We start from the raw sequence: 27982 nt of genomic DNA, 5'->3' as shown, positions 1-27982 counted from the left end.
ATTCATTTAATGTGTTTTGTTCATTTATACTGATTTCTTTTTCCAAAGAGGATCTAAGGACACGCACAGGCATATAAGTAATATAATAAAGACGAAAATTCGGGGGAGGGAATCAGGAAAAAGGGAATTAACGGTAAGGAGGGAAGAGGAAGCTGGCGGTCACACAGACCATGGCGTCTCATACTTGTGCGTGAGGCTGTGGCTACTACAGAAACGCGTCTGTGCTTTCTGGCACGGAATTAGAATCTGCACTCAGTGAGGAGTCAACAGCAAAAGCGTTGGGCTCTTTTACTGGGTCGTGGCCCCCCGATGGACAGGAGGGCTGGTATACAGACAGAATCCCCATGGAAATGGGTGGCTGGAAGACGCAGTTTACAGGTATGATTTCAGGCCGAAGGGCTACGTACCGATTTTACCAAAGAGTGAAATCCAAAGAGTCAAACGGAGCACGCGAGTTAGGGACGTTTTTGAGCAAAACCAACACAGAGATGCACCTCAGCTGTACGGGTCTCAAGTGGCCATAAGTCGGGGTTGTCCGTGGCCCCATCCAGAAGACGCTCACGCTTTGGCTGATCCCTCCATCACTTCTGTGGGGAAGATGGGCTCCAGGAGCTCAGGCGGCCCCCCAGCCATGGTGGCCTTTTCAGCTTCCTCGTGCAAGGAAAAAAATGTGTGTTCCTCGTTGAAACCTATTAAACAACAAGAGCAGTAAAGGTTACAGTTAACCCAGTGGTGCCAAGTTGGCTGTTGTTACGTGACGTAAAGGAGGTCATCTTCAGAACCGCCCAGAGGGGTCACGTCACCGTGAGAAAAGATCCTGGGACCATTTAAAACCGGGCCCAACTTGGGTTGTATGTTAGCTGTGCGGTATTCTTGTTCAGTTTGTGTGGTACCCTTCCGGAACATTTGGCGTATGGTGGACTTTGGGCAGAAGCTTGGCAGAAAAGGACCAGAGGAAGAAGATGAACTAGAGGGAAGACCAGTCCTCTACATGAATACAAACCATTGTCAGCTAACTGTTCCAACATAGACAGTTGCAGACTTCAGTCCAGTCCAGTCCATGCGGGCAGTGCCTGTGTTAAGGGTTGAGCTTCTACAGGACTTCCTACTTATTCTCTTAGTGGGGACATTTGTTTTTCCAGTTTTTGGTCATTTATTGACTACTTCTCATTTATTGACTACTGTCAATGTGCTGTACTGGCCACAGGCCAATGACAAGAATTCTCATCACAGGCACACCTCAGAGATCCTGCCCGTGTGGTCCTGGACCACCACAAAAAAGCAAGTTGAGTGAGTTTTTTGGTTTTCCAGTGCATATAAAAGTTATGTTTATAACATAGTTGGTTAAGAGTGCAGTAGCGTTATGTCTAAAAAAAAAAAAAATGTACGGGGCGCCTGGGTTGGCTCAGTCGGTTGGGTGTCTGACTTTGGCTTAGGTTATGATCCCACGGTTTGTGAGTTTGAGCCCCGCATCGGGCTCACTGCTGTCAGTGCAGAAGCCCGCTTCGGATCCTCTGTCGCCCTCTCTCTCTGCACCCCCGACTCAATTCCTTCTCTCAAAAATAAATACACATTAAAAATATGTACATACCTTAATTAAAAATACTATATTGCTAAAAAATGCTCACCATCATCTGAGCTCTCAAAGTCAATCACCGGATCACAGATCATCATAAGAAGTATAATAATGAAAAAGTTTGAAATTTTGCCAGAATTACTAAAACCTGACAGAGAGATGTGAAGTGAGCAAATGCTGTTGGAAAAATGGTGCGGACAGACTTGCTTGAGGCAGGGTTGCCTCAAACCTTCATTCTGTAAAAAACCGCAGTATCTGAGAAGTGCAGTAAAGCCAAATGCAATAGAATGAGGCATGTCTGTAATCTGCTAATCTGTTCCAGAATGTTTGGTTGGCACTGTCCCTGAGGGAGGAGGGGCTGGGCCGGGCCTCTGGTCACTAGGATCCTTTCTGATGCCCTGAAGCAGCTGTTTCTCTTGTGGGGAGGTCTGGCTAGAAATGTGGTGGGTCATTTTGGAACCTGAGGCTTCTAAAAGGCAGGATGACATAAAATAACCAGGTAGGAATAATCATATATAGGAGCAGTATGATTTTGCCTATCTGGAAAAACCAACCTGATATTACACATCCAACAACACACACTAATTTCTGATTGCCCTTACACTCCTCAGTCTCTCCATTATGTTTTTAAAAAAATTTTTTTAATGTTTTATTTATTTTTGAGAGAGAGAGAGAGACAGAGCATGAGCAGGGGAGGGTCAGAGAGAGAGGGAGACACAGAATCCGAAGCAGGCTCCAGGCTCTGAGCTGTCAGCACAGAGCCCGACACGGGGCTCGAACCCACGAACCGTGAGAGCATGACCTGAGCCGAAGTTTGACGCTTAATCGACTGAGCCACCCAGGCACCCCATGTTTTTATTTTCTATGAAGCTTAGGGTGTCTTTCAAGGTCAGTACATATGTTAAACATAGCAAATTTATCATTATGGCTTCCATCGGTGTCTTTGTTGTTTGAATTACAAAGACGATAACGTGGTCTCTTTAAATATCTCTGTGTGCTATGTGCCTACTTCTGGCCATCCCAGTAACATGAAGGGTAAAAATGGGTATCTGGGGTGTTTTCTCTCCAAGTAGCCAGTACGTACAAGGTGCTCCTATCCAAGCAAATCTGCAGAGATTTCTACCTCATAAAAAAGAAATAGTTTACCTCATAAATTCCCTCGGTTCTCCTGAGACCGTAGCCTTTCCAACGTATGACAGACTTAACATGCTGTCTACTCGTCTGAAGGAAAAGGAGTTGTTTCTAAGACTCATCAGGAAAACATCTGCCTTTAACTTTCAGGGGCTGTGCAGCCAGACCTTAACCATAATTTGGAGCATAACAAAAGGTAGGCTTGGAGATTCCAATCAATTAATTCTATTGAAAAGCACCATGCAGCTTATTCATGGAGAGGAAGGGCGAGAGTTTTAAACATTCAGGTAAATAGATAATCCATTAAGAAAACAATGCCCATTGTGGTAAATGCCACCCCAGTGTTGTCAGCACTTAGTTATAGTCTTTGGATTCCCCTGCCCTCCCGCTGAGGGCCTCCCATTCCCCCTCTCCCAATCTTTGTTCGCTTATTCATGGCGAAGTGAAAACAAAGCAAGAAAGCAGCACGTACCCAGTGCTCCCTTCTGGACAAGTTCTTCCTCTATAGCAAAAAGGCGGTTGTACTTAGTCACCCGTTCGCCTCGAGAAAGACCTCCCAACTTGATAAACCGGACACCGAGTCCAATGGCCTAAGGGGGTGGGGGACAAAGTTTATTTTAAACGAGAAGTCACGTGTTGCCAAAATACGAACCGTTCTTTAGGGAGAAGGGGAGCGGACACCGCGTGCTGTTCTGGTTTTCCTCATAAGTCAGTATTTTATCTTTATGTAGGCAACACGGCCCGCTTACAAAGGGACGGCGGCAAAAGGTAAAGAGCGTGACTAAACATCAGATGCTTTACTAGTCATGTGAGCGTGCTGATTTTATCTAAGAACATTCTGGCCTTTCCCACTTCATTTTAGGCGGTGAGATGGCAAGGGCACACCCCAGCCATTTCAGTGTGCTCATCATTTTCCCAGGACTTCAATTTTTCTTCTTTTTAAAAGTTCAAAGATTAGCTCTTTACAAAAGGCAGCTGTCTGGGAGGAAGCAAGTCTCTTTCATAAAAGGTTACATGACTTTCTCCGCCAAAGACTGCATTTCTCTGAAATACCAATTCGAGATAAAAGCAGTGTTTTGGCAATTCTGCAATTGACCAGCTTTTAGCACTTACCAAATCGACAAGGCTGTCATCAGAAGACTCTGCTTCTGTACTTCCAAAGACAGCGATGTGCTTCTTACCTGTAAGCAGAGGAATTCTTTTCAGGTTTAGATGGTATAGAAACAATAAATGTGTGTATATATATACATACGTATATACATATATGTATATATACGTATACATATATGTATGTGTGTATATATATATATATATATATATACATACATACATATATATACATACATGCCTCTGGAACCAAAATTTAAAATTTGCTAGAGATTTGGGGCACCTGGGTGGCTCAGTCGGTTAAGCGTCCGACTTCGGCTCAGGTCATGATCTCGGGGTTAGTGAGTTCAAGCCCCACATCAGGCTCTGTGCTGACAGCTCAGAGTCTGGAGCCTGCTTCGGATGCTTTGTCTCCCTTTCTCTCTGTTCCTCCCTCCCTCTCTCTCTCTCTCACTCAAAAATAAAAATTTTTTAAAAAATTGCTAGAGATTTAAAACTTTCCTGTGAAGAATCAATGATTTGACCAGCAGAGAATTCTGATCTAAACATTGTATTTTTATTACCCTAGTTGTTTTTTGTTTTTTGTTTTTTTTGAGAAACAGAATGCACATGTAGGGGGGAGGGGCAAAGGGAGAAGAGGGAGGGACAGAAGGAGCCCAATGTTGGGCTTGATCTCAGGTGAAATCATGACCTGAGCTGAAATCCAGAGTGACACACTTATTCCTGAGCCCCCCAGGTGCCACTTGTTACCCTAGTTTTATCTGTTTATGCCTTTCTGGTATCTCAGATGCTAAACCCTACATGAATGCCACCTGTCAACAAATCTAAGCTACCATAAGTTGTAAGACCTTTATGACCACTAAAGGGGAGAAATGCTCAAATTAGATTGACACATTTCTAAGACCACAACTGTGGGACATGATTCCATCTTGTCCATGTTCAGTGTAGAAAAGTGTGCATCTTTGAGACAAAATCTACAGGAAGTAAAAGGGCATCATTTGGGGAGATGATATGCCTCATTGGATTCCACAGTTTATCATGTAGAATATTATTCAAAGGAAACTGTCGTTCTGAGTGTTTACTTATGAGACAAACAGTGTCGCTGGTGCTTAATCAGTCATTTGAGGATCTCAGAACCCCTTGAAATTTGCCAGTCTACAAAGAGCCAGGATTCTTCCTCCAGAGACAGTGTTTGTGCTTTAGAGTCAGGAGCTAGAGTAGCAACCTGAAGTGATTGCCTGCTGAGAGGGAGGCCCTGGAGGAAAGGCCAGGGCTGGGGCCTCCCATCTACCTCCTACAGGACAGCACTGCCTAGGCCCTCGACTGGGCCCTCTGCAGGACAGTGACTACGTGCATTCCATTCCCTTCTCTGGCACCAGCCCAGGACCCTGGCTGCCAGTCTGGCCCTGAGTCCTGCTCCAGCCTTCTGCCTAGTTCCTGAGACCCACTCATGTTTCAGGCACTGTAAGTGAACGAGGCTCCTGTGAACTCACGGGAGTTTACAGTCTAATGGAGGCTACTAGACATTAAATAACTGAACAAGTAACTGTGGCCAGTAGGATATAGAGAAAGCATAGATGGCTATGAGAAAGGTTCAGAGCAACCAGGTAGGGGCGAGGAAGCCCGGAAAGGCACATACATCTGAAAAGGTTTCCTTTAAGCAAAGGAGATGTAAAGGATCAGGAGTTGTTAGCTGAGTAAATGATACAGGGCAAAGCATTCTAACCTGAAGGAACAGCACGTTCAAAGCCCTCAAGTTGGTAAAGAGTTTGAAACTTGTGAGGAATTGAAAACCTCAGTGTGGGGGCACCTGGGTGGCTTAGTCAGTAAGCATCCAACTCTTGATTTTGGCTCAGGTCATGATCTCACAGTTGTGAGATCGAGCCCCACTTTGGGGTTCTTGCTGGGCACGAAGTCTGCTTAAGATTCTCCCTCCCTCTTCCTTGCCCTTGCTCACACACAAGCACCCACTTTCTCTCTCAAAAATAAAAAAATCAACATGGACAAGTGGGATCACTGTAGTGTGGTATGAAGCTGATAAGGCATTGTCCTTAGCCACACCTGTGTGGTAGCCCTCGATAAAGGGGTCAACCTTCTGGACCGGGGCTGTTGTCGGAACACTGAAGTGACTCAGTAAGCTAGCTGCATTCCGTCTTCCAGCATCAAAGCTCTCGCAGAGGGTTGGAAATTTGTTTTCCTTCCAAGATGAATGCCATGCTTTGTATTAACTGATAAAACTGATAAAAACTGATAAAACTGATACTAACTGTGCTATTTTTGGCTCCTTTTACAACCAAGTTAAGTTCATTATGAGCCTGTTAGATCTATGTTTTTACTCACTGTCAAGAAGATTGGTTATTTGCACCAAGTCAGACATCGTAGTTTGATTGGTGTGTTTGATGATCAGCCCACTGGATTTGGGGATGCTGATGTTACCGTTCTCTAGAAGTTTAGAAATGCTTTTGGATGTAGTTCCTGCAATTATGTAACATCTGGAACCAAGAGCATTATAGATGCTGTCCCACTGTTCAGAGTCCTGGGTAAATATTTAAGAATTGATAGTTATAACGCATTAAGCATAGTCACAAAACAACAGGCATCTTATGGCCCATATTCAAAGTTACCGATCTTCCTGAGAGCCACAAAACAGTTTTCTGTTGTACCAGCAGTGGCTGAATGATACCTGAATCACAGCCACACAAATTAACAAGCTTCATGGAACAAAACTTCAAGTGATTAATTAAATTTGAGCTAATAGATCTAGCAAATAAAATGTTTAGCACATTAAATGCTCCACAATGAAGTCCTTCAAACGCAAGCTACTCCTACCCCCGGTATTATCCATGACACCAGTAATGACTGCTTGGCCAGATCTCACTGTTCTATCTGGTGAACGAACAACTGAAGGAAACGCCCCTGCGAGAGCCCTAGGTTCTCATTCTCAACACCCTTATTTTTTATTGGTGAGACCATCACATGAAATGGAGTGCTTGTTATTTTTTAACGGATGGTATACAAAATCCTCTAAGCCACGGTACCAGATTCCAGCCTGTCCCACGAGAACACACGACACAGGGGCAGTTTGTCGCATTAAAACCGGCTGAGGTCAGAGCCCCGGGACAAGCTGTGGCAGTCGGGGCTCTGCCAGTGCCGGGATGAGGCACAGGCGGTGACAGGAGTGATGGCTGACAGAGGCACTGGGCCAACAAGTGAGAGGCAGCAGCCATCCTCACTCCCCAAATTTAAATCATGCATTGTCTCAGAGAGGGTATCTGTTCAGCATATCTAGCAGTTCTTCAGTTCGTACCATGAAGTCTTGGAGTTCTGGAGCACTAGGGAGAGCGATGGCCTGTGGTACATGGACCACCCTTGTCACGTGCAGTTGCTGGCACGGATCCCCAAACCTCACTATCTGAAACCTTACGAAAGATACGGCTTTGTGGGGCGCCTGGGTGGCTCAGTCGGCTGAGCGTCCGACTCTTGATTTCGGCTCAGGTCATGATCTCATGGTTCGTGAGATCGAGCCCCGTGTCAAGCTCTATGCTGACAGCGTGGAGCCTGCTTGGGATTCTGTCTCTCCCTCTCTCTCTGGCCCTCTGCCGCTCACGCTGGCTCGCTCGCTTGCTCGTGCTCTCTCTCTCTCAAATATTTAAAAAGAAAAAAAAAGTACAGCTTTGTGACTTTCGTGCATTGTGTGGCGAGTGGATCTCGGTTACGAGCGTTTGACCTAGCCCGCGTCCTGTTGCCGGGAGCACTTCACAAGGGCGTGTGATGAACTTGCTGAAGCAGCGGCTAGCACAGCGGCTCGCCCGGCCTGGCTTAGGTTGCTCGTAGATACACGGTACCCTGAAGTGCTCGGGGCTAGCTTGTTTCATGCGGTGGAGAGGAACACTCCTATGTAACTGTGTTTCTGCTATGCGTTTGCTCGGTGCCTGCCTTTCCTCCTATATGCTGAAACAACTCAGCCCCCGCCCAGACTGCAGTATTTCGAATGACCAATCCAAAAGAATGAGTTTGCTCTGTGTGGGTATAAAATTCGAGGCGGATCCGGTTACCTCCTTCCTGAAAGGATCGATCAAGGCGATAATTGAAGGGAACCGGCTGATCAGATCCCCGTACAGGTCCACCATCTCGGCTGCGTTTTTGTACGTTCCCGTCATCACTTCGTACTTCCCTCTGCCCTGAGAAGTGTTCGGACAATAACAAAGCACGGGATAAATGGTGAATTCCTCCAGTGTGAAAGGTGGGATTCCCATTCGCATTTACTCATCGCACATAAAAGGTTGTGAACGTTCTTTTCAGGCTGTACGCCCTTTAGAAACCTATGCACCTTGAATGTCTGTTAAATATTAGCCTGGGGAAATCGAGTCACTGTGCCCCTTCGTGCCCTGCGGATTCTAACCACTGACTTCAGATGAAGCCTGGCGCGCAAAAGACCAAGTACACAGAAGGAGAGGAGTCATTTCTTGCTTAGGTTTGTGACGTGGCGCTCGCTGCCTGGCTGCTTGCACAGATGGGCGAGGACATAAATTTGTAAAACAGGACAGCACTGCACAGGGGCCCCACTCACCAGAACCCGCCGTCTTTCCACTCACAGTAAAAGACTAGCTTGTTTCCTCTACTGTGGATATCCTAACATTTGAAAGCAGAGTGATTCTGAGATACTAACAGCCGCTATGAAACGTCAAGTGACCCGTGTGAAGGCATCTCCTTTTCAGGTAGCGGCAAGTTCCGGCAGGAACCGTACGGTCTTGAAAGTAGAGTTCCAGTTCAACCCCACTGATTTGAAGTCCGGAAAGCCCCTGAGTCATCGAGGAAACAGGGCTTAAGGATCTAGTGTAATCTCTCTGCAAAACATCGCACTGACTTCCAGGTCTGTGTCGAGGGACGGCACCTGGGGGGACGGCACCTGGGGTGTATCTAGGTACTGGGGAGGAGGCAGAATGGAACAGAATGACATTTTGGTTTGCTAACGCCCTCTTGTTACTGCTGCTAATGGCAGGGATTCCACTGGAATTAGAAGTCCCTAACTGCAAGGATTTTATTCTTTTTTTCAGATTAAAAAGCAGCAAGGTCTTTTAGTTCTTTACTGCAAAGCATTAAAAATCCTATCTTGTCAGTAAAGAAAAGTTAAGGACTTTTTAAAAAGTTTATTTTCATTTATTTTGAAAGAGAGAGAGTACAAGAGCATGCATGCACACGCATGTGAGTTGGGAGGGGCAGGGAGAGAGGGAGAGAGAGAAAATCCCAAGCAGGCTCCACACTGTCAGCACAGAGCCCAACAAGGGGCTTGAACCCATGAACCATGAGACAAAACCAAGAGTCGGACGCTCAACTGACTGGGCCACCCAGAGGCCCCAGAAAAGCTAATGGCTTTGAACTAACATTGTAAGAATTATCTGCTATCAAGCTAATACATTTTACTGAATATAAGCAAAAAATCCCCATTCTAGCTAGCACGAGTCAGTATATTCATAGTTCTTGGTATACATTGCTGATGAAAACATGCAATTATTTTTTGTAATAGTATGCCTAGGAACCAATCATTATGTGGAGAATAGGAAATTATATTAAACATTCCTTCATGCACTTAGCATCTTTAGAAAACTAAAAAGGACTTAGAAGTCAGCTGAAACTTAGGGTTCTCATACGCTGTTCAAGTTTTCCTTTGAAGTTTCAAGAATTGCAAGTTCAAGCAGAATCCTCTCTGCTCATTTCCCCTGAATTTGACATTAATTACCAAATCACCACACGTGTATGTGAACATGCTGGGCGTTCTGTAAAACACAGACTCAACATTTGTGTATTTGAAGAACAGAAGTATGTGTATGTGTATCAGACTGGCAACTTTTAACAGCATTCCTAACATGTTAGTTTCCCAAGTTTTAACATTAACTGCAGGCGTGTTAACCCCGAGAAAGCGAGGACTGCAGCTTTTTAAAAGTGAACCTGTTTTCTGTTCTTTTTAAAATAACTGCCTGCTTGTGGTGTGGTCTCTGGGTAAAGCTTCGTCACTAAAGCTCTGTCCTAACCCAGGCTGTGGGTAACACTGTGATGGGCTTAATTGGATAAAAATACATTCTCCATAAATGTCAATAACTTGCAAGTATTTTTATATTTAAAAAGTGAGTCACAGGGGCACCTGGGTGGCTCAGTCAATTAAGTGTCCAACTCTTGGTTTTGGCTCGGGTTCATGATCTCATGGTTCATGAGTTCAAGCCCCATATCGGGCTCTGCACTGACAGTGTGGAGTCGGCTTGGGATTCTCTCTCTCTCTCCTTCTCTCTCCTCCTCCCTTCCACTCCTGCTCTCTTTCAAAATAAACAAACAAAATAAAGTGAGTCACAGCAGAAATTCTGAGAACCACTAGTCCAGAAGGGCTTACCAAGTCACAGTTAAACAATGGGTTCACTTTTCATGCTTGACAAATTCAGCACTTACCAATGAAATGAGTGAACCCAGCAGGACATGCCAGCTTGTTAAATTATTTTTCAACAGCTCTCATAATTGCAATGTAAGCAACCATGTTAATTTTTGTTACAGGATTTCTATATGTAATTATTTTGCCATTTTCTGTTAATTTTTAAAGATCATAGGGGCGCCTAGGTGGCTCCGTCAGTTTTGGCTCAGGTCATGATCTCATGGTTCATGAGTTCGAGCCCCGCGTCAGGCTCTGTGCTGACAGCTCAGAGCCTGGAACCTGCTTGGGATTCTGTGTGTGTCTCTCTCTCTCTGCCCCTCCCCTGCTCACTCTCTGTCTCTTTCTCTGTCTCTCTCTCTCTCAAAAATAAATAAACATTAAAAAACTTTTTTAATTATATGGTTATGGTATTTTCTGGTCATTAGCTAACTTGGCTTTCTCAGGTTGGCATTTATGTTTGTCCCCTCACACGATATTAATAAAAACAACAGAATCTGTTTGGAAAATGTTCAGAAACACTTGTTTTGAGTTCTAATTTAAAAATACTGGGACCCAACAAAAAGTAAGTGTTCTGGAGCAGAAACTTACATAATCTATCAGCTCGTGTGCAGCACAGTTGATGGCTAGATGCAGATTGGTCCCCAGGTCCAGCCCCAGGTTTGCACAGATGCCTTCGATGAGGAGCAGCGGCTGCTCTATGGTGTCGTAATTAATGGTTAAACAGCCAAGATGGGACATCTTGCCGGTGATGGGCTGCTGTAACCAAACCAAATGATGCATGTAAATTGAGCACAGTAAGATTCTTGGAGCTTCCTGGTTATAAACTAGGCATTGTTTATAACCAGATACAGCCCTCTAGACGTGTCTCTGTGTCTCCACTAACGGCACATCCAGGTTCCTCTCATCTCTGCATGACCTTCCAGCGTACGATTGCCCAAAGTATCTGGAATAATTTCCTTAGCCCAAGGTTTCAAGTTTGACCCAGGAATACACTAGTCTCTTTGGTCTGCCTGTGTAATCTCTTATATCAGCTCTTTCACTGTACATGGGCTGACCTGAGCTGCAACCACCAAAATAGTAAATTTCCACCTGGTCTCTGTAAACGTCTGTCCAGCCTGTCCCTAACTCTGTCCTTCTCCATCTACTTCCAAACACGCTCTTTCCTGTGTTCTGTCTTCCTTTGGAAGAATATAAGTATTAAGGCTGGAACCCTCCTTCAGGAAACGTTTTATGAGAAAAAGGAGTGAAGAACTCTGCTAAAATGCGTTGCTGAGGATGGAAGAATGTTTGGGACCCGGAGCAGCCCAGGGAAAGCCATGAATTTCTATTGCAAGGTCAGCCCTGATATGCCTCATCATAAATTGCCACTATCCAATTATAACATAGTTGAAGCACAATCAGTAATTCTGAAGGGTGTGTGTGTGTGTGTGTGTGCATGCCAAACTCAAGAGCAAACCCAAGTGTGTGCACGAACCTAGGTGTAACTATCCCATTTCTCTGATGATAACACTAGTCAATTATAAGAACCATCCAACATTTTTAATGTCAGCGAGAGGAGCCTTTTATTTGGCAAAGGAATAGTTGGGGAAATTTCTGTATATCAACTGAGGAGTTTTGTTGGAGTCTTCTAAACTACAAAAGTATGACTTATTTAGAGTTTATTTATCACTTATTAAATGCCAGCTACCATTCTAAATGCTTTACATAAATACATTTACTCCTTACGTTAACCTATGAAGCAAGTACTATTATTATCCCATATTATAGAGAGCTAAGTAACTTGGAACAGATTTTAATCCAGGAAGTTTAGCTCCAGAGTTCATGCCTCCACTAGTATGGCTGCCTCTCTAGAATCGACCAATTAAGCTTTTTCTAACAGAAATAAAAAGTAGCAAAGCTGATCACAGGAGGACTGATCTTGGTCTGAGCTTCTCGGAACACAGAGGACAACCTGCTGGCACGAGGGAAACAGCATTGATACCGGGTGGCTTGTTCATCATCGCCTAAGCGCTCTTACGAGGTCCAACTTTAGAGTGTTGTGTTCATCCCAACAGATGCAACTGTCAAGCACTTTACTTTCTGGTGTATTTTTTCATACATTTCTCTTCTCTCTCCCAATTTTGAGGAGGGATTTAATTTTCCATCTTTAATTTTCCATTCGGGTGAGCAACTAGGACCATTTGCATTATCTCCGGGGTTCTTATTGGTTATTCTAACTATATGGTTGAAAGGTTAGGCATGGAACAGATGTGTCTGTCAGAGCACCCACAATCGCCAGAGTCATTGACTGATCAAGGTCAGACGGTTTCCTGAGGCTCTTGCAGCCATCCTGGCCAGTCTTGACAAGAACTGTTTGTCTGACGCCGCTGACAAAATCTGAGCCCCCGTAATGGTTCTGGATATGGTGCTTTGGTGACTTTGCGGGACGCGATGAAAGAGACGGCTCTCTTTTTGTGCCTTTTGTTTCTCTCTCACTTGATAGGGGTAAGATGAAGATCGAAAACCTTTCCCATGTACTTAGCAGAAATTCCCCTTCCCCAGCATTTCACCTATCAGGTTCCAAATATAATCCTGTTACTTATAAATGATTCTCCGTGCCCTCCGAGATGTCGGCTGGACAGACAACTGCTGGCCCACAGCCTGTGGCCAGAGAGGGAGGATGGAAAGATCTCCCAGCCCTGGGCTCTGCCGGTTTCTCGCTCTTGGAGGAGGAGCACTGTGTTGTTTGCATTTGTGTCAGCCCTGGTCTTGGAGCTCAGTGACTGGGAGAGGAACACGGGCAGAGAGGATATAAACGAACTGTGTCATACTGAAGTGTGGTAAGGAAATACATGAACTTACTTGACTTCTTTTGTTTCCATTATGCCCTTTTTTTGTCTCTGTTTTTGGAGGAGGCGGCTGTGGGACAGAAGATGAAGATGAGTCACTTGCAATTATTAGGTCTTGTGGCCCGTCCACTGTTCTGGGCCCTGTCGCACTGTGAATCACACGTGTGTGCACTCACACACACACACACACACACACACACACACACAGGGACCTTACCAGCCCCTCCCTATTTTGATAACCTCCAAACCGTTTTTTCGAATTCAAGTGCATGTTAATGATGGGGTATGTGGATAACATATCCGTGTATTTCTACTCAGGTAAATAAGTTATTATTCTCTCATACGAAGTCCCCTCCTTGCCCTTAAGGAGAAACACCACTGTGGGGTTTGCTTTTAGATTGGTTTGAATGTTGTTAAGGTACAAACCCTTTGTCCTGCAGGGTGGACTTGACTTTTGGAAACAGCCAAAGGTCATTAAATCTGATGAATCTGGTATGTGTAATGTCATCTGAGATTAGAAGATACTTTCCAAAGATAATTGGTGACTTTCAATACCCACAATGTAGGGTGTTGACAGTGTTCTAGATCCAGGATTCAGCCTTTAAAGGATGCTTTTTAATACCCAGCACTCACAGGCTCTGTAAATCCGGGTATGTTTGTCAAGAATCAGTATGGTTCACACCCAAGTATATGCAAATACAGATATCCTACTTCTTTTCTTCACGATGGAGTCAGCTGAACTTTCTATCCCCTGCTAAAAATACCACACTCAGGAAGCAAAGTGATGTGCGTGGCAGGAGACATACACTGGTGAACAAGACAAGCACAGGCACGACCAGTGGCTCATATATATGGTTGCCTGTCATCGTCTGGCTTCTGTGGCTTCCCTCTCAAGGGCTGCCTGGCCAAAGGCTCCTGTTTGCCCAACACCAAGATCCCAAGCAGACACAAGAGTCTGTGCCTTAACCATTACACTAAACTGCCTCGCACATCCTAGGGGCCAAATCCTTTCTTTGCAAATCCTAAGGGGTGATCTTAGCATAAAGCCAGCTGATGAGATTGTTGAAGGCCATTAGAAACTGGATCCGCAGCCAGTGAGGGAATGTAGAAGCTTGCCTCCTATGGGAAACCCAAGGCAAATTAATACATTTCACACATCAATAACAACAATACTGAGTTAATGAACTGTAATGAACTATAATTTGTATATATTGTCAGCAATTCCATACCATAGATCCTCTTCACATACCATTTCAATTGTTTTGTTAATATGTTTCTGAATTTCCAGAAGCATCTCCACACCCTGTAAGTAGAACAATCATGATCTTCCACAACTGCAGTCTAGAAAATTTAAATATAAAAACTTACACCACACGCTGGCTCTTTCTAACTGAATATTTGTAGGGCCCCTGACAATGTATCCTGGTTAGTAGATTGGATATGGTCTGTCAAATCAGAAGATTAAATGTGACTCTTCAGCCCTCAATTTTTATTTGGTTGAAAATGAGCGAGACTCTTCTCACAGTCCTTTCTCCATTGTTCAGAATTGACAGGTTCAGTTGGTTGGATCAAGTGGACCTCATTCTCTTTCAGTCTCTTGACCAACCTTTTTACAGTACATGTCACAGGTCACCCAGGGATTCTGCATGATAGTGTTTGAATTAGTATAAAGCCACTGTCACTTAAAAAGTCGACACAGTCTAATGACTGTGGGATCTGCATACGAAGACAAATACAGAATGGCATGCCAACTGCTCTGGTACCCAATAGCACAACAGATATTAACTGCAGGGAAGATTCTGGTGCCAGCATCTGAACATGATCTGATGGATGGTGAGCCAGCGATGGATTCCTAGTGTTCCACAATCAATACATTGGGAGATAATGGTTATTCTCATAAAAAAAGAATTCTTTATCATGAAGAAATTATCTTGAGATTTTTTTTTTAATGATTTTCACTAGCTTGGATAAAAAAATATCACTCAATGTATTACCAGAGGGGATGAAACATCCTGCATGTTTTTTCTGAAAACATCTGCTATAGAACATGAACATTTGTTCCTCCCAGTGCCTAACTGGTAGAATATTTCACGAAGATTTAAAGAGGCGTATTGGCTCATTCAGACCACGGCAGAACAAGACAGACGCTAGCACACGACTAAGTAGAAAGATGCAACTTAGGATTCATTCATTCTGTAAACATGCACCAAACCTCTCTTTTGTGCCAAGCAGTCTGCTCGGCCCCGGAGCTCTTACTGAACAGAATTGGCTGCTAGGAAAATGCCAGCTTCCTCTCGCTGCTGCCACAGTGCATCGGCCAGTAAATAAAGATGCCTCAACTCCCCCAAATGACAACCTTCCAGCACTATCAAGGCCTGCCAGGTTACTCACCCGGGGCTTCTTGGGGAGTCACTGGCACATGTCAGTGCTGAAAGGAACCAGAAATTGAAGGTGGCCTAAATGTGCCACCCCCCCCTTTTTTTTGACGTCTTGCTTTCTTCCCAAGTCCCTGATTTCCTAAAGTATTTTTTTTTTCTCATTTTATAATGAATTCTCTCTCCTTCAGTGTCATAAACCTTAGCGATCCTCACTAAAGACTCATCGATGGTGGAGTATATTTTTTTAGAAAAAGCAGTATGATATACTATAAGGTACTTGTTTAGCTGTTAATCCAGGATGGGGTATACAAATCACTTCTTTCATTAAATTCAACTTCCCGGGCGATGACTTCCCACAGCTGACCAGAGATACCATTAGCAAAGGTATAGTTAGCTTTGTCGGCTGCTCCTGAAATAGGGAAGAACAAGGAGAAACAAGAAACACGGTTCATTGTTATGGAGATACTCGTGGGTCCTTGGCACATAATAGATACTAACCTGAGGGTGCTTCAGTAATGCAATATTTAAGTAGAGGGGGTTATTGTCCAGCATGGCACTGGTTTTGGCCACAGCTAGTGACACTGCCCCAACGGCCATGCTGCCACTGAGGACAGGTTCAACAGGTTCTGGAGGCAAGATAGGCTTCTCTGTAAGAGTATCTGTCCTCCCTAGAAGGAAAAAGAGTGATAAAAGATTCCTTTCTAGGAAATTTGACTATGATAAAACTATCTATTTTTAATGCTTTACTTATAGATGTGAAGGCCCAGTATAAAGAAAGGGGGAAAACTGAGGCTAGCCAGAAAATGCTCTCCACCCCAACCCCCAAGAAGTTTTTGTGTGATGTTCAAGTAATCCTTAGCCATGGATTATGCCACTCTTAAGAAAGGTTAAGACATTCAATATTAACTCCTTCAACAATTTTATGGGGTAGATACTGTTAGCCCACATTCACATATAAGTAAACTAGGGCTTAGGTTAAAAGATTGGCCCAATGTCTAATAGAATGTGAATAAAGAGGATCTGGACAGTCTTTGGATTCCAAGTCCTTTGTTTTCTACACCTGCCATAGCTCCTTGGTACCCAGCTTTTTGTTGAATGTCTCTTCATGCACATGTATCTAACTGGTTACCTTTCTGGCCAATCCCAGACACCTCATTGTTTTAGAAGTGGCATCCAAACCCAGCCATTGACCCTCACCCTCACCCATCTTTGACTCTCGTTTGTTCCCCGTGAGCCAGCCTGATCAGGTGCTACGCCGTCCTTTGTAAATCGCTAGGGCCCTTTCTGCCCTACCCCCAGCTGCCGGTCTGGCTCGGGTAGGTAAGGTAAGTGGAAAAAGCTATGTAAGTGCAGAGTACCTAGTAACTCTTTAGCAAATTCCTGTCCCCTCCTACTTCTCTTACGTTCCACGTTCTGTCAGTCAACAGCAGCCGCCAAATAAACACCCAGTGCTGATCTCTACCTATAATTCAGCAGTGGCTATCTCCCTGTCCCAAGAGATTGGTTTCATAGGATTGTTTGCCGTGGGCGACTCTCCTTCCCTCTCTGGGCCTCAGCATCTGAATCTAGGAAATAAGAAACCATGTCTCCATGTTCTCTTTGATCCCCTCCTGGTTCTGGTGCTTTCTTCTTCAAGGAAACCCACATTTATTGGGTGTTTGTGCGTTTGCCTCATGCTAGGCGCTGGAGGTGCTCAGTTGAATGAGACATGATTCATGTCCTCAAGGAGCATGTTGGAAAGACATAAAACTCTGTTTACAATACCAGCAGCACTGGAGGGGCTGAAGTTCACAATATGTTGGAAAGCATGGAACAAAGGGCCATGATAACTTTGATTATTTGCCTTAAAAGAGCAAGGTTTACCCCCCTCCCCTAATTTTTCTTTATATGGTATTAACAGGACAGAGAAAATGTTGGTTATCCGTATCAAAGGATATTGCTAATCTTTAAAGTATGGAGTGGCTTTTTTGATGAGCTAATGGATATTTTGCGGGGCAGTTGAAGGTCCCCCACACCACTTTCCCCTTCCCCATCCGGCATCGCCACCCTCCGGTACGCTTCCTTTGGTAAGTGCTCACCTCTGGGGAAGAAGTATTTTTTCCTTACAAAGAAAACAGAGGGTGGGGTGGGGTAAAACCGCCTAAGATCCTCGACATCATAGCTTCAAGCAAGGAAGTCACATGCAGGATGGATGGTACCTGGTGGGGAGCCCGGCCTAGGTCTGCAGCAGACTCTGATCGGAAAGGCGGTCCAAACATCAGCCTTTCTTCCTCACATAGTGGTTATGGAAGGTTCTGTAACAGGAGTCACCGACCTTGCCTTTGTCCTTTTTTTCTTGCTGGGGGTGGAGGAGGTGGAGGTGAAGGGATGGCTATTGTTTGGTCTTCCAGGCCCTTTTCCAGCTGTCTTCTCTCCTTCTCTTCTTGTACTTTACTTTCAAAGAATGTCCTTAATGGCAAGAAAACATGGCTTTACAATGAAGACCACTCATAATTTGGGCCGTGTTTTAGTGCTGACCTGACCTCCATTCAATGTGTGTCAATAATTAGCTCTGCTTTTTAGCCACTTAAAAGCAGATCACAGCTTCACTCTCCAAGGCCCCCAAATGATGGTGTTGTAACAAAACTGTGTGGAGGAGCTGAGATTACTTTTGGAAGGAAATACATAAATGTTTAGAAATAAATGTTTGCAGGTTGTATGTGTTCGTTTTAAAAATTATTTGAGGGGCGCCTGGGTGGCTCAGTCGGTTGAGAGTCCAGCTTCGGCTCGGGCCACGATCTCACCGTTGGTGAGTTCGAGGCCCGCATGGGGCTCTGTGCTGACAGCTCGGAGCCTGGAGCCTGCTTCAGATTCTGCATCTGCCTTGCTCTCTGCCCCTCCCCCACTCGCACTCTATCTCTCACTCTCTCAAAAAATAAATAAACATTAAACAAATTATGTGAGCCCAGTCGTTTGTATATTCAAGGTAAAAATTGAAGATCTAATTTGATTAAGGGCTACTGGATTTTCTTTTTGAGTAAATGACCATCAAAAGAAAATTGAGTCAAGAATAGACAGTGAAATATATAGCATAATGGGCAGGACTTCATTTCCTTTTTTTGATGGGGAGGAGAACTTAAGGTGAACAGTTAAAAAAAAAAAAAAAACTTGGGGAAGGCCCCTTTAGGTTCACCTCTATAAAAGTTCAGCTTCCCCAGGGTAAGAAGAGGCTCAAAGCTTCCATAGGAAAAGAAAAAAGCCAACAAAGAACAAAGACATGGGAATTAGAATTACATTCCACTTATTAATGATCCAGGTGTTGGTGGGACAGAGCCTTCAAAGTGCTGAGAGAAATTGCTTTTATTTTTAAAAAAAAAAATTTTTTTTTTCAACGTTTATTTTTGGGACAGAGAGAGACAGAGCATGAACGGGGGAGGGGCAGAGAGAGAGGGAGGGAGACACAGAATCGGAAACAGGCTCCAGGCTCTGAGCCATCAGCCCAGAGCCCGACGCGGGGCTCGAACTCACGGACCGCGAGATCGTGACCTGGCTGAAGTCGGACGCTTAACCGACTACGCCACCCAGGGGCCCCGAGAAATTGCTTTTAAATGAGATCTATACTCAGGTAAACTGTCAGCCATCAGGGCAAAGTGCTGGCATTTCCGCACACGTACGAACTCCAAAACTTTCCATCCCACAAGTCGAGAAAGAAGAAGATACAGGATTGAGAAAGTAGGGGGAAAATAAAGGGATGTCCTACGGCCTCTCTGTTAGCAGATAGAGAGGAACCAGTCGAGATGGGAGGTTTGGGGGAGAAAAATTCCAGGAGAAAAGAAATGGAATGGAATAGAAGGCAGGAGAAAAACTACACTGGGAAAGAAAATGAAGAATATGATCACAGCAGATGAGGGAAAAAAAACAAACAGAAAACCAAAAAACCATTAAAATTTTTTTTTTTACAAAGGTTATGATCCAACTCTGAAGCAAACTAAAACGTGATATTATGCATAAGTAAGCAAGCGGTGAAGTATAGAGAGAGACAGAATCCGGTTGACCTTTGTTGGGCCAAGAGGCTTGTGGCACCGGACCTCCCCAAAAGGAAGAGTAACGCTAACCCTTCCTCAGTTGGGTGTTGGACAATACTTACACAGCCCCAGCAGCCCCTTCCTGGGTTTTCACATGTTAGAGTCCACCTATGGACAAGCATGGAGGACTTGTCTGTGGCTGAGGGGCAGACTAGAAGCATCACCCAGTGTGACTACGTGAAAGGGTAGGAGACACTCAAGGATGGCGTATGAGGTAGGGGGCCGGACAGAACATCATCTGGATTCTTCGTGCTTTTCCTGAGAAACGTTCTACTGAAACTTATCCTGAATCCTTTGCGTGGAAAGAGACTGAAAGGCCTTACATGGCCTCCCGCAGGAAAACTTTAAAAACAAGGTTTTCAGAAGAAAAATGGTATTTTATGCTGCATTTCGCTGCTTTAGCATATGCTTCTTAATCAACTTGCTGACTGTACCCTCTAGATACAACAGACCCATATTATTGGCGGGTGAAAGAAAAAGAAAAGAGATACATTTGTACTGGATGCGTCCATTTGCAAGTGGAAGATTTACCTGAGCACCTGGTCCACCTCGGCCTGGTTGGAGGGGGCTATGCCCCGAAGCTCCTCCATGATGGTTTTGTTGACCCACTGCACAGCAGTGCTGACGGCCTCAGACCTTTCCACTTCCTCGGCCTCAGCCTGCTCGGGCAAAGCGTTCTCATGGACTTCAAAGTGCGTTGAGATCACCACTGAACATATGTTCTGAAAATAATATAAGCGTGTTCTACGTTTTCCCTACCTTGTGCAGAAAGGAAGAAATTGAACGTATCCAGCTTTTAATGTGCATGATATTTTATCACCAGTTTCAAAGGGAAAACGAGAATATATAATTTTCTTTGAGATATTTTTATAACTGTTGAAACAGTGTGGAACCCAACTTCAAGGAGCATTTAAAATTATTACCTGGTTAATGTACGCTTATAAAAACCTTACACTGAACTTCATTTTTATCACTACCTGTCCAGGAAATAACTAAAAGGATACAGATTTTAATCATAATTATTTTCCTCCCAGAGACTGTAGTAAAATTATTTCTAACAAATATGTAGCAATTCAAATGAATTATTAAAATTACTAAAATGAATTTGTCTTTATGTAGTTCGGCCTACATATCTACGAATCTATGTAAATCCATATAAAAACACTATGAATAAACATCCCTGTAGATTTACAGAACTTATCACCTTAATAATGTCAGAGTTTTAAACCTATTTTTGCCCCACGTCTCCATCTTGGATCATCTTCAGGGTAGCAGGTCATGTCTGTAACAATATGACACTTAAACATAATAAAGCCATCATGTTTGACTGCATGGTTCCTGCTTTATGTACATAACTACCTACAAATTGTGCGTGTATATTTCACAAACGCTGAACTTCAAAACATGAATTTTCTACAATTTAGACAATAAATGCTAATAAATGCAGTGGCATCAGGACACAGTGAAGAATACATTTAAGCTGCTTCGTACCTTGGGGAAGTTTTGAATGGTGCAGAATATTTCCACTTGTAGGGTTGGAAGCCCCAGTCCATCCAATACGTTTCTCCCCACTACTTTGCATATGGTGGGAGGCTTTGCGAGTTTAGAGAAACAGTTTGCCTTCGACACACACAAAAAAACAAAGATGACAACACCATAACTAATTTGTCTTTAAAAGGTCATTCACATTTACTCTAGTTTCTACTAAACTTCTCCCTCAGTGTCCTCGTCCTGCGGGGATCAGGCTAGCAGCTCTGTGGGAACTGCCCCGGCCTCATGAACTGAAATTTGGATTAGCCTGATGCCCAGTCTTTGGTACATGGAGTGATTTGTTCTCTTTTAAAAATATTTACTTATCTATCTATTTATTTATTAATTTTTAAATTTACATCCAAAGTTGATATGTAGTGTAATAATGATTTCAGGAATAGAATTTAGTGATTTATCACTTACATACAACACCCAGTGATGATACCAACAAGTGTCTTCCTTAATGCCCCTTGCCCATTTAGCCCATCCCCCCACCCACAACCCCTACAGCAACCCTCAGTGTGTTCTCTGTATTTAAGTGTCTCTTGTGGTTCGTCTCCCTCTCTGTTTTTACATTATTTTTGCTTCCCTTCCCCTAAGTTCATCTGTTTTGTATCTTGAATTCCACATATGAGTGAAGTCATGTGATATTTGTCTATCTCTGACTGACTGACTTCCCTTAGCACAATACCCTCTAGTTCCATCCATGTTGTTGCAAATGGCAAGATTTCATTCTTTTGATTGCTGAGTAATATTCTATTGTGTACCACACTTCTTTATCCATTCATTAGTCGATAGACATCTGGGTTCTTTCCGTACTTTGGCTATTGTCAATAATGCTGCTATAAACATTAGGGTGCATGTACCCCTTCAAAACAGCACGCCTGTATCCTTTGGATATATACCTAGTACTGCAATTGCTGGGTCATAGGTAATTCTATTTTTAATTTTTTGAGGAAACTCCATACTGTTTTCCAGAGTAGCTGCACCAGTTTGCATTCCCACTAGCAGTGCAAAAGGGTTCCTCTTTCTCTGCATCCTTGCCAATATCTGTTGCCTGAGTTGTTAATTTTAGCTATTCTGACAGGGGTGAGGTAGCATCTCATTGTGGTTTTGATTTGTATTTCCCTGATGATCAGTGGTGTTGAGAATTTTTTTCATGTGTTTGTTAGCCATCTGGATGTCTTCTTTGGACAAGTGTCTATTCATGTCTTTTGCCCATTTCTTCACTGGATTATTTGTTTTGGGGGTGTGTGTGTGTGTTTGATAAGTTCTTTGTAGATTTTGAATACAAATCCTTTATCTGTCATTTGCAAATATTTTCTCCCATTCTGTCAGTTGCCTTTTAGTTTTGCTGCTTATTTCCTTCCCTGAGCAGAAGCTTTTTATCTTGATGAGGTCTCAAGAGTTCATTTTTGTTTTTGTTTCCCTTGGCTGTAGAGACATGTCAAGTAAGAAGTTGCTGTGGTCAAGGTCAAAGAGGTTGTTGCCTGTTTTCTCCTCTAGGATTCTGATGGCTTCCTGTTTTGTTTAGGTCTTTCATCCATTTTGAGTTTATTGTTGTGTATGGTATTAGAAAGTGGTCCAGGTTCATTCTTCTGCATGTCACTGTCCAGTTTTCCCAACACCATTTGCTGAAGAGACTATCTTTATTTCATTGGATATTCTTTCCTGCTTTGTCAAAGATTAGTCGGCCATATGTTTCTGGTTCCATTTCTGGGTTTTCTGTTCCATTGATCTATGTGTCTGTTTTTGTGCCAGTACCATACTGTCTTGATGATTACAGCTTTGTAATACATCCTGAAGTCCGGAATTGTGATGCCTCCAGCTTTGGTTTTCTTTTTCAGGAGTCCTTTGGCTATTTGGGGTCTTTTCTGGTTCCATACAAATTTCGGGATTATTTATTCTAGCTCTGTGAAGAATGCTGGTGTTATTTTGATAGGGATTGCTGTTCTCTTTTGAACTCTCAGCAGAAACTCACATACATTTATTTCTTTTTTTTAAATAAAGCATGAATTTATTTGCAATCAAAATGAAACATCATTTTAACTTTTAAAAAAGGAAAACAAGTCTTTTATACTTTAAAGTCAGTTTTAAATGACATAAATCCACAATATAATTTTAGAAATCAAATAAACTTCCCCATTTCATAGGTTTGGTTGTTTTTTTAAAAAAAGAATATATCATTGCTTTGGCCACTGTTTTAATTGCTTTACCCAAATTATTTGTGCCTAATAACAACCCTATGGGATCAGTACTATTTTTGCTATCTCCACTCTATACATGGGGAAGCTGAGTAGAAAGAGATTAAATGTTTTCCCCACGAGTTCAAAATAACTGTCTGAGCTGAGATTCACATCTAGGCAGGCTGATTCCAGAAAACACGTCAACTGCTATTGATGGGGGAAGGGAGAAGGGCACAAAGTCTACTTTCAAATGCATAGCATTTGGGGAAAAAAACTAAGCCCGAGGAATGTGGTGATACGCTCCCTATTTTTATGTCAGGAATATGAGGCCCCCACTAACTTTGGCCATTCCAGACGCGGATAATCTTCTACCTGCCATGTTGGCTTCCATTTCTGGTTTGGTGATGGTGCCTCAGAGTGAAATATGGACATACATATGAATTTAAGGGAGGACAAAAATAAACAAACAAAAACTAACTCAGGATTGGAGTCTCAGCCAAATTAATTCACACTGAAATAAAGAGATTTGTTTTAATTAGATGATTCCAGCTACGCAATGGAGGAGGATAGTTGTTTGAAAATTATTACTTAGTTTCTCCAAAGAGACTCCTTTTGGGAAGCAGACTGTTAGTCAAACATGACACACTTTGGAATTTTTTCACATACATTTCTTAAAGACCCCATGTCACTCTTTAGCAGGCCCTCACCTATCCTTCTGTCCAAGATACCAAAGTCAATTGGTCTCTAGAATGCTGTGATGCAAACAGGAAAACTTCCGTGGGCCAGTTTTTATTCCTCTCAGCAAGGCATCTGATATTTTAGTGGTGAAGACTTCTGCAGAGGCTGTATTTCGCCACCAGTTCACGTGTTCAAAGAGGGTTGTCAGAACCCTAGTAATAGCAGTTTCATTGACGTGGAAAAGCAGAAGCCATTTGGAAGTGATCCAAGAAAGAGGCGGAAGAGAATGAAGCTGAGGCCGAAAGCCACTCAAAACGCCTGAGTAAAAAGATACAAGATGGTGTTTCTACACACAGGAGTAGGAGCTGGGAGAGAAGGAAGAAGGAAAGGTGAAGGTACACTCTCCTCAACCTCTTTATCATCAGATTGTATTGGGTTCTTTATCTGCATTCACCGCAGACCAGGCCTCTCATCTTTCGGTTTGAAATCCAATGACCTCAACCTACATAGCAGGTCATCTAGTACGCATCAGCGACGTGCCAGCTCGCAGGTGGGGCCCCAGCACTGCTAAAGCGAAAGTCCATTTTCAAGCCATCCATATATTTTAAGGACTGTGGTTTGGATGTTACAAAGTAGGTGCCTAAATGAATTGAGACAGAATCAGGAGACAAAAATATTATTTAGCTTATCCATTGTGTACTGTAGTGAATTTGATGCAACTAGCAAGGAGCATCCACAACGTATAATGTTATGTTAGGAGGGAAAAGGAACTCACATTCTTAAGTGTTTAATATGTGCCTTGAGGGAGTGATTGTGCCTTATCACTGTGTCACACCACAGTGCCTGGCAGATTTAGGATTCCACAAATTAAATCTTGTATAAACACATGTCAGATACACCCTTGGAAACTTTGTATACATTATGTCATTAAATTCTCAAAACAACTCTGTAAGGGAAATCCTATCATCTCCATTCCACAGATGAGCAAACTGAATTCCAGAGAAATAAATTATACCGGGTAAAACGACCAATGTTTAATTATTTACTGCTAAGTAACAGACTACTCCAAAACTTAGTGGCTAAAGCCATTTATTCACCCATGACTCTACAAAGCTGGCCTGGGCTCAATTGGGTAATTCTTTTGGCTGATCTTGCCTGGAGTCTCCTATTCAGACTCAGTCATCTGGAAGCTTGACTGGGTCCAGAGCATCCAAGATGATTCAACTCATGTGTCTAGGGTCTCAACCAGGATGCTTAGAACATCCTAGGGGCTGGCCAGGCATGTCTTTCTTACAGGATATCCTGGAGGTGTTACATCTGTGAGCCTATCTACCTGATCTCTCTCTCCAGCAGGGTAACTGGACTTCCTGGATAACTACTCCAAGAGGGAGTGTTCCAGGAGTACAGCCTCAAAATGGCAGCACTTACCATGTCTTTGTCTGCATCATGCTTGGTGAGGTGCTATTAACCAAAGCAAGTCACATGGCCAAGTCCCAAGTCAGTGTGGGAGAGATTTACATAAGACCAGTCACACTGGTGGTATGGTTCATTGGGGAACATCAATATGATAGTTCTACTAAGTGGCAGGGCTAAGAATTAAATCAGATCTGCAATCAGATCAGATGCATCACAAACTCTTTCAATCATGAATTCTATGGTGAGGGACTAAATGGTATTGTATTGCTATTGCCCACAAGCATCTTCCTCATTGCTTCAATTCCTCTAGTATATAACAGAAGCAGAGAAGAAATGGCATTGGAGCTGAACATTGGGGAATATGTAGTATTTCCACTGGCAGACGAGAAGAAGTCAAGGGAAGACACTTCAGGTAGAGGGAACAGGATAAGCCAAGGGGAGGGAAGTGAGGAACTTTAGGCTTCAGGGAATAGTAAGGAGCCACAGGGGGTTTCTGAGCAAGAGACTGTTGGTCAGATTTAAGATTAGGAACGCTGCTCTGGGGGCACCTGGCTGGCTCAGTTGGTGAAGTGTGTGACTCTTGATCTTGGGGTTGTGAGTTTGAGCCCCACGTTGGGTGTAGAGATTACTTAAAAATTAAAAAAAAAACAAAAAACTTTTTTTTTTTTTTAAAGGAGCATTGCTTTGGCAGCACGATTCGGGTTGAACTCAATAGAGGGAGAGACTAGATGAAAATAAGGATGGCCAAAACCAGGGCAGCAGCAAAAAAAAAAAAAAAAAAAAAAAAAACAACAAAAAAACATTATCTTTTTGCCAGTCCAATTCTCGAACTTGCTTCAAAGTCCAAGCCCAAATTTTCTCAGATGCTACAGCCTACAGGGACCTTCCCTAACCCTGAATTCCTTTGATAGGCATGCAGTGATGTGTCCCTCAGTCTAGCACACAATCATGTATCACCTTATCTAGTACTCCAGTTATTTTATGTATCAGTGACTTTTATCCATAACCAAGGTATAAGCTCCCAGAGAGCCATACAAACTGAAGTCCTGGCTGCCTAGTAGACTGGGAGGAACATTAACACCGAGGAACCAGAGTCCAAATCTCCAGTCTTAACTTTTGCACCAAGTAGCTGTGAGACAAGAGCTTGGTGTCTTTGTGAAATGAAGAAGTTAGACTAGTTAACTTCCAAGAATTCCTCTAGCAAGAGACAGTGGGAAGGGAATGGAATTCAGAGTCGCATTCGTTCATTTGTGTCACGTGAGTGCTTGAGTGTCCACTATTTCCGTGGAATCGCGAGGTACTACGGACACAAACCTGGTCTGATTCGTCACTGTCACTCACTGTGTCCCTTGGGAAAATCATCTAAATTCACTGGGCCACAGTTTCCTCATTTGTAAAACGAAATCACAATTTTTACCCCCTAGTGGTCCTAAAGATTAAGCGACAAATCACATAGCACAAAGAGCTCAGCACTGCCCTCCCCCAACATACAGCTTTCACTTGTAGGCCACGATTGAGTAAAATAAATAGTCATGGAACATCCTCCATACCAACTGCCTCAACAAGATGTTGTTTTGAACCCTGTAAACACACTGTGCTTCTTTATTGCATTTACATACTCTGCTGTCATATTGCCTCACCTTCGTGCAAACGCCTATCAGTTCCAACCACACTGCCTTCCAGAAGGTAGGTGGCTAGTACTTAACGGATCTAGAAGTGAGAAAACGCTTGTTTCAACTGCTCATTGCTTAAGCCTAAGGTACATGCCTGATCTTGTGCTGGGCATAGGGACGAGGGAGGTGGTAGGAAAAGGCTTTCCATGGAGCTCAAAAGCCTATGGAGGGCCTCATTACGGACAGGAAATGATTTAGGAACCCTCAAGGACAATCAGTCCAGGTGAAGCGGGCAAGACTGATGTGAATTTGGAGTTTGGGTAGGAGCTGGTCAGATGGGGTCGGGCATCCAGGAAGAGGGCACCCTGCAAGGTACATACGCTTGAAATCAGAGTGCGACTCGGCAGTAATGAGGAGCGGGCTGGGCATGAGGCCACGGGGTAGGCTGAGGCCAAGCTGTGGCAAACGCCAGGGAGCTCACCCGTGGTCAAACGGAGGCCGCGGCAGGCTGCAAGCTGAGCTATGCGGTGTTAAGGTCTGTGTTTAAAGAGAACTGGCAACCGCGCAGGGCGGCTCAGAAGCCTGCCGGGCCCGAGCTGTCGCCTTAGCCACGAATGCGCCTACACCACACTTTCCTCTAACTGCTTCCTGTCCACCACTTTCTCGAGATTCCTCCTGCCCAGGTTTCCGCACCGCTTCTTCCTTCGGGGTAGCCTCCCCGCGCACGACCACGGTCCTCAAGCCTGTGGCGGCGGCGCGCGTGCGCGACTCTGCGGCGCAGGCGCACGGCGTTGCCGCAGCGCGGGGCGGGGGGAGAGGGGCTGGAGGGAAGAGGGTGTTAGTCCCAGGTCCCTACCAGGTGCCCGTAGACGTCGGCAGGCTGGAGGTAGAAGGTGGAGTTGAGCAGCTCTTCCAGCCTGCGCGGGACGTCGTTCTCCCGGTAGTACTCCATCGCCTGCTGCTTCAGCTTCTGCAGCTCCCTAGTGGTCCCACAGCTGCGGCCGCCGCCTTCTTCCCCCATGGTAGGAGATTTGAGGCTACAGCTGGGGTTAGC

General features: G+C 43.9%; 1 protein-coding gene across 4 annotated transcripts; it reads right to left on the bottom strand.

Annotated features, from left to right (window-relative positions):
• Nucleotides 1-17: 17 nt before the first annotated feature.
• ENO4 (enolase 4) lies at nt 18-27982 on the bottom strand. 4 transcript variants are annotated; one of them, XM_047825202.1, is made up of 14 exons: nt 27785-27982; nt 20997-21125; nt 20037-20227; nt 17756-17889; nt 15940-16109; nt 15719-15850; nt 14313-14366; nt 13077-13133; nt 10824-10991; nt 7870-7995; nt 6155-6350; nt 3821-3888; nt 3180-3297; nt 18-689 (listed from the first exon to the last, which is right to left on the bottom strand). In XM_047825202.1, the coding sequence occupies exons 1-14, from the start codon at nt 27947-27949 to the stop codon at nt 559-561; spliced, it is 1839 nt and encodes a 612-aa protein (XP_047681158.1). In that variant the 5' UTR covers nt 27950-27982; the 3' UTR covers nt 18-558. The 4 variants fall into 4 exon arrangements, with proteins under 4 accessions (XP_047681158.1, XP_047681159.1, XP_047681160.1 ...); XM_047825203.1 differs by having other exon boundaries at nt 10824-10988; XM_047825204.1 differs by lacking the exon at nt 3180-3297.

Source organism: Prionailurus viverrinus, chromosome D2 (assembly GCF_022837055.1).
Source record: "Prionailurus viverrinus isolate Anna chromosome D2, UM_Priviv_1.0, whole genome shotgun sequence".
NCBI classification, from domain to species: domain Eukaryota; kingdom Metazoa; phylum Chordata; class Mammalia; order Carnivora; family Felidae; genus Prionailurus; species Prionailurus viverrinus.
The sequence above is the reverse complement of the archived record's forward strand: the minus strand, read 5'-3'. Positions and strand labels throughout refer to the sequence as shown.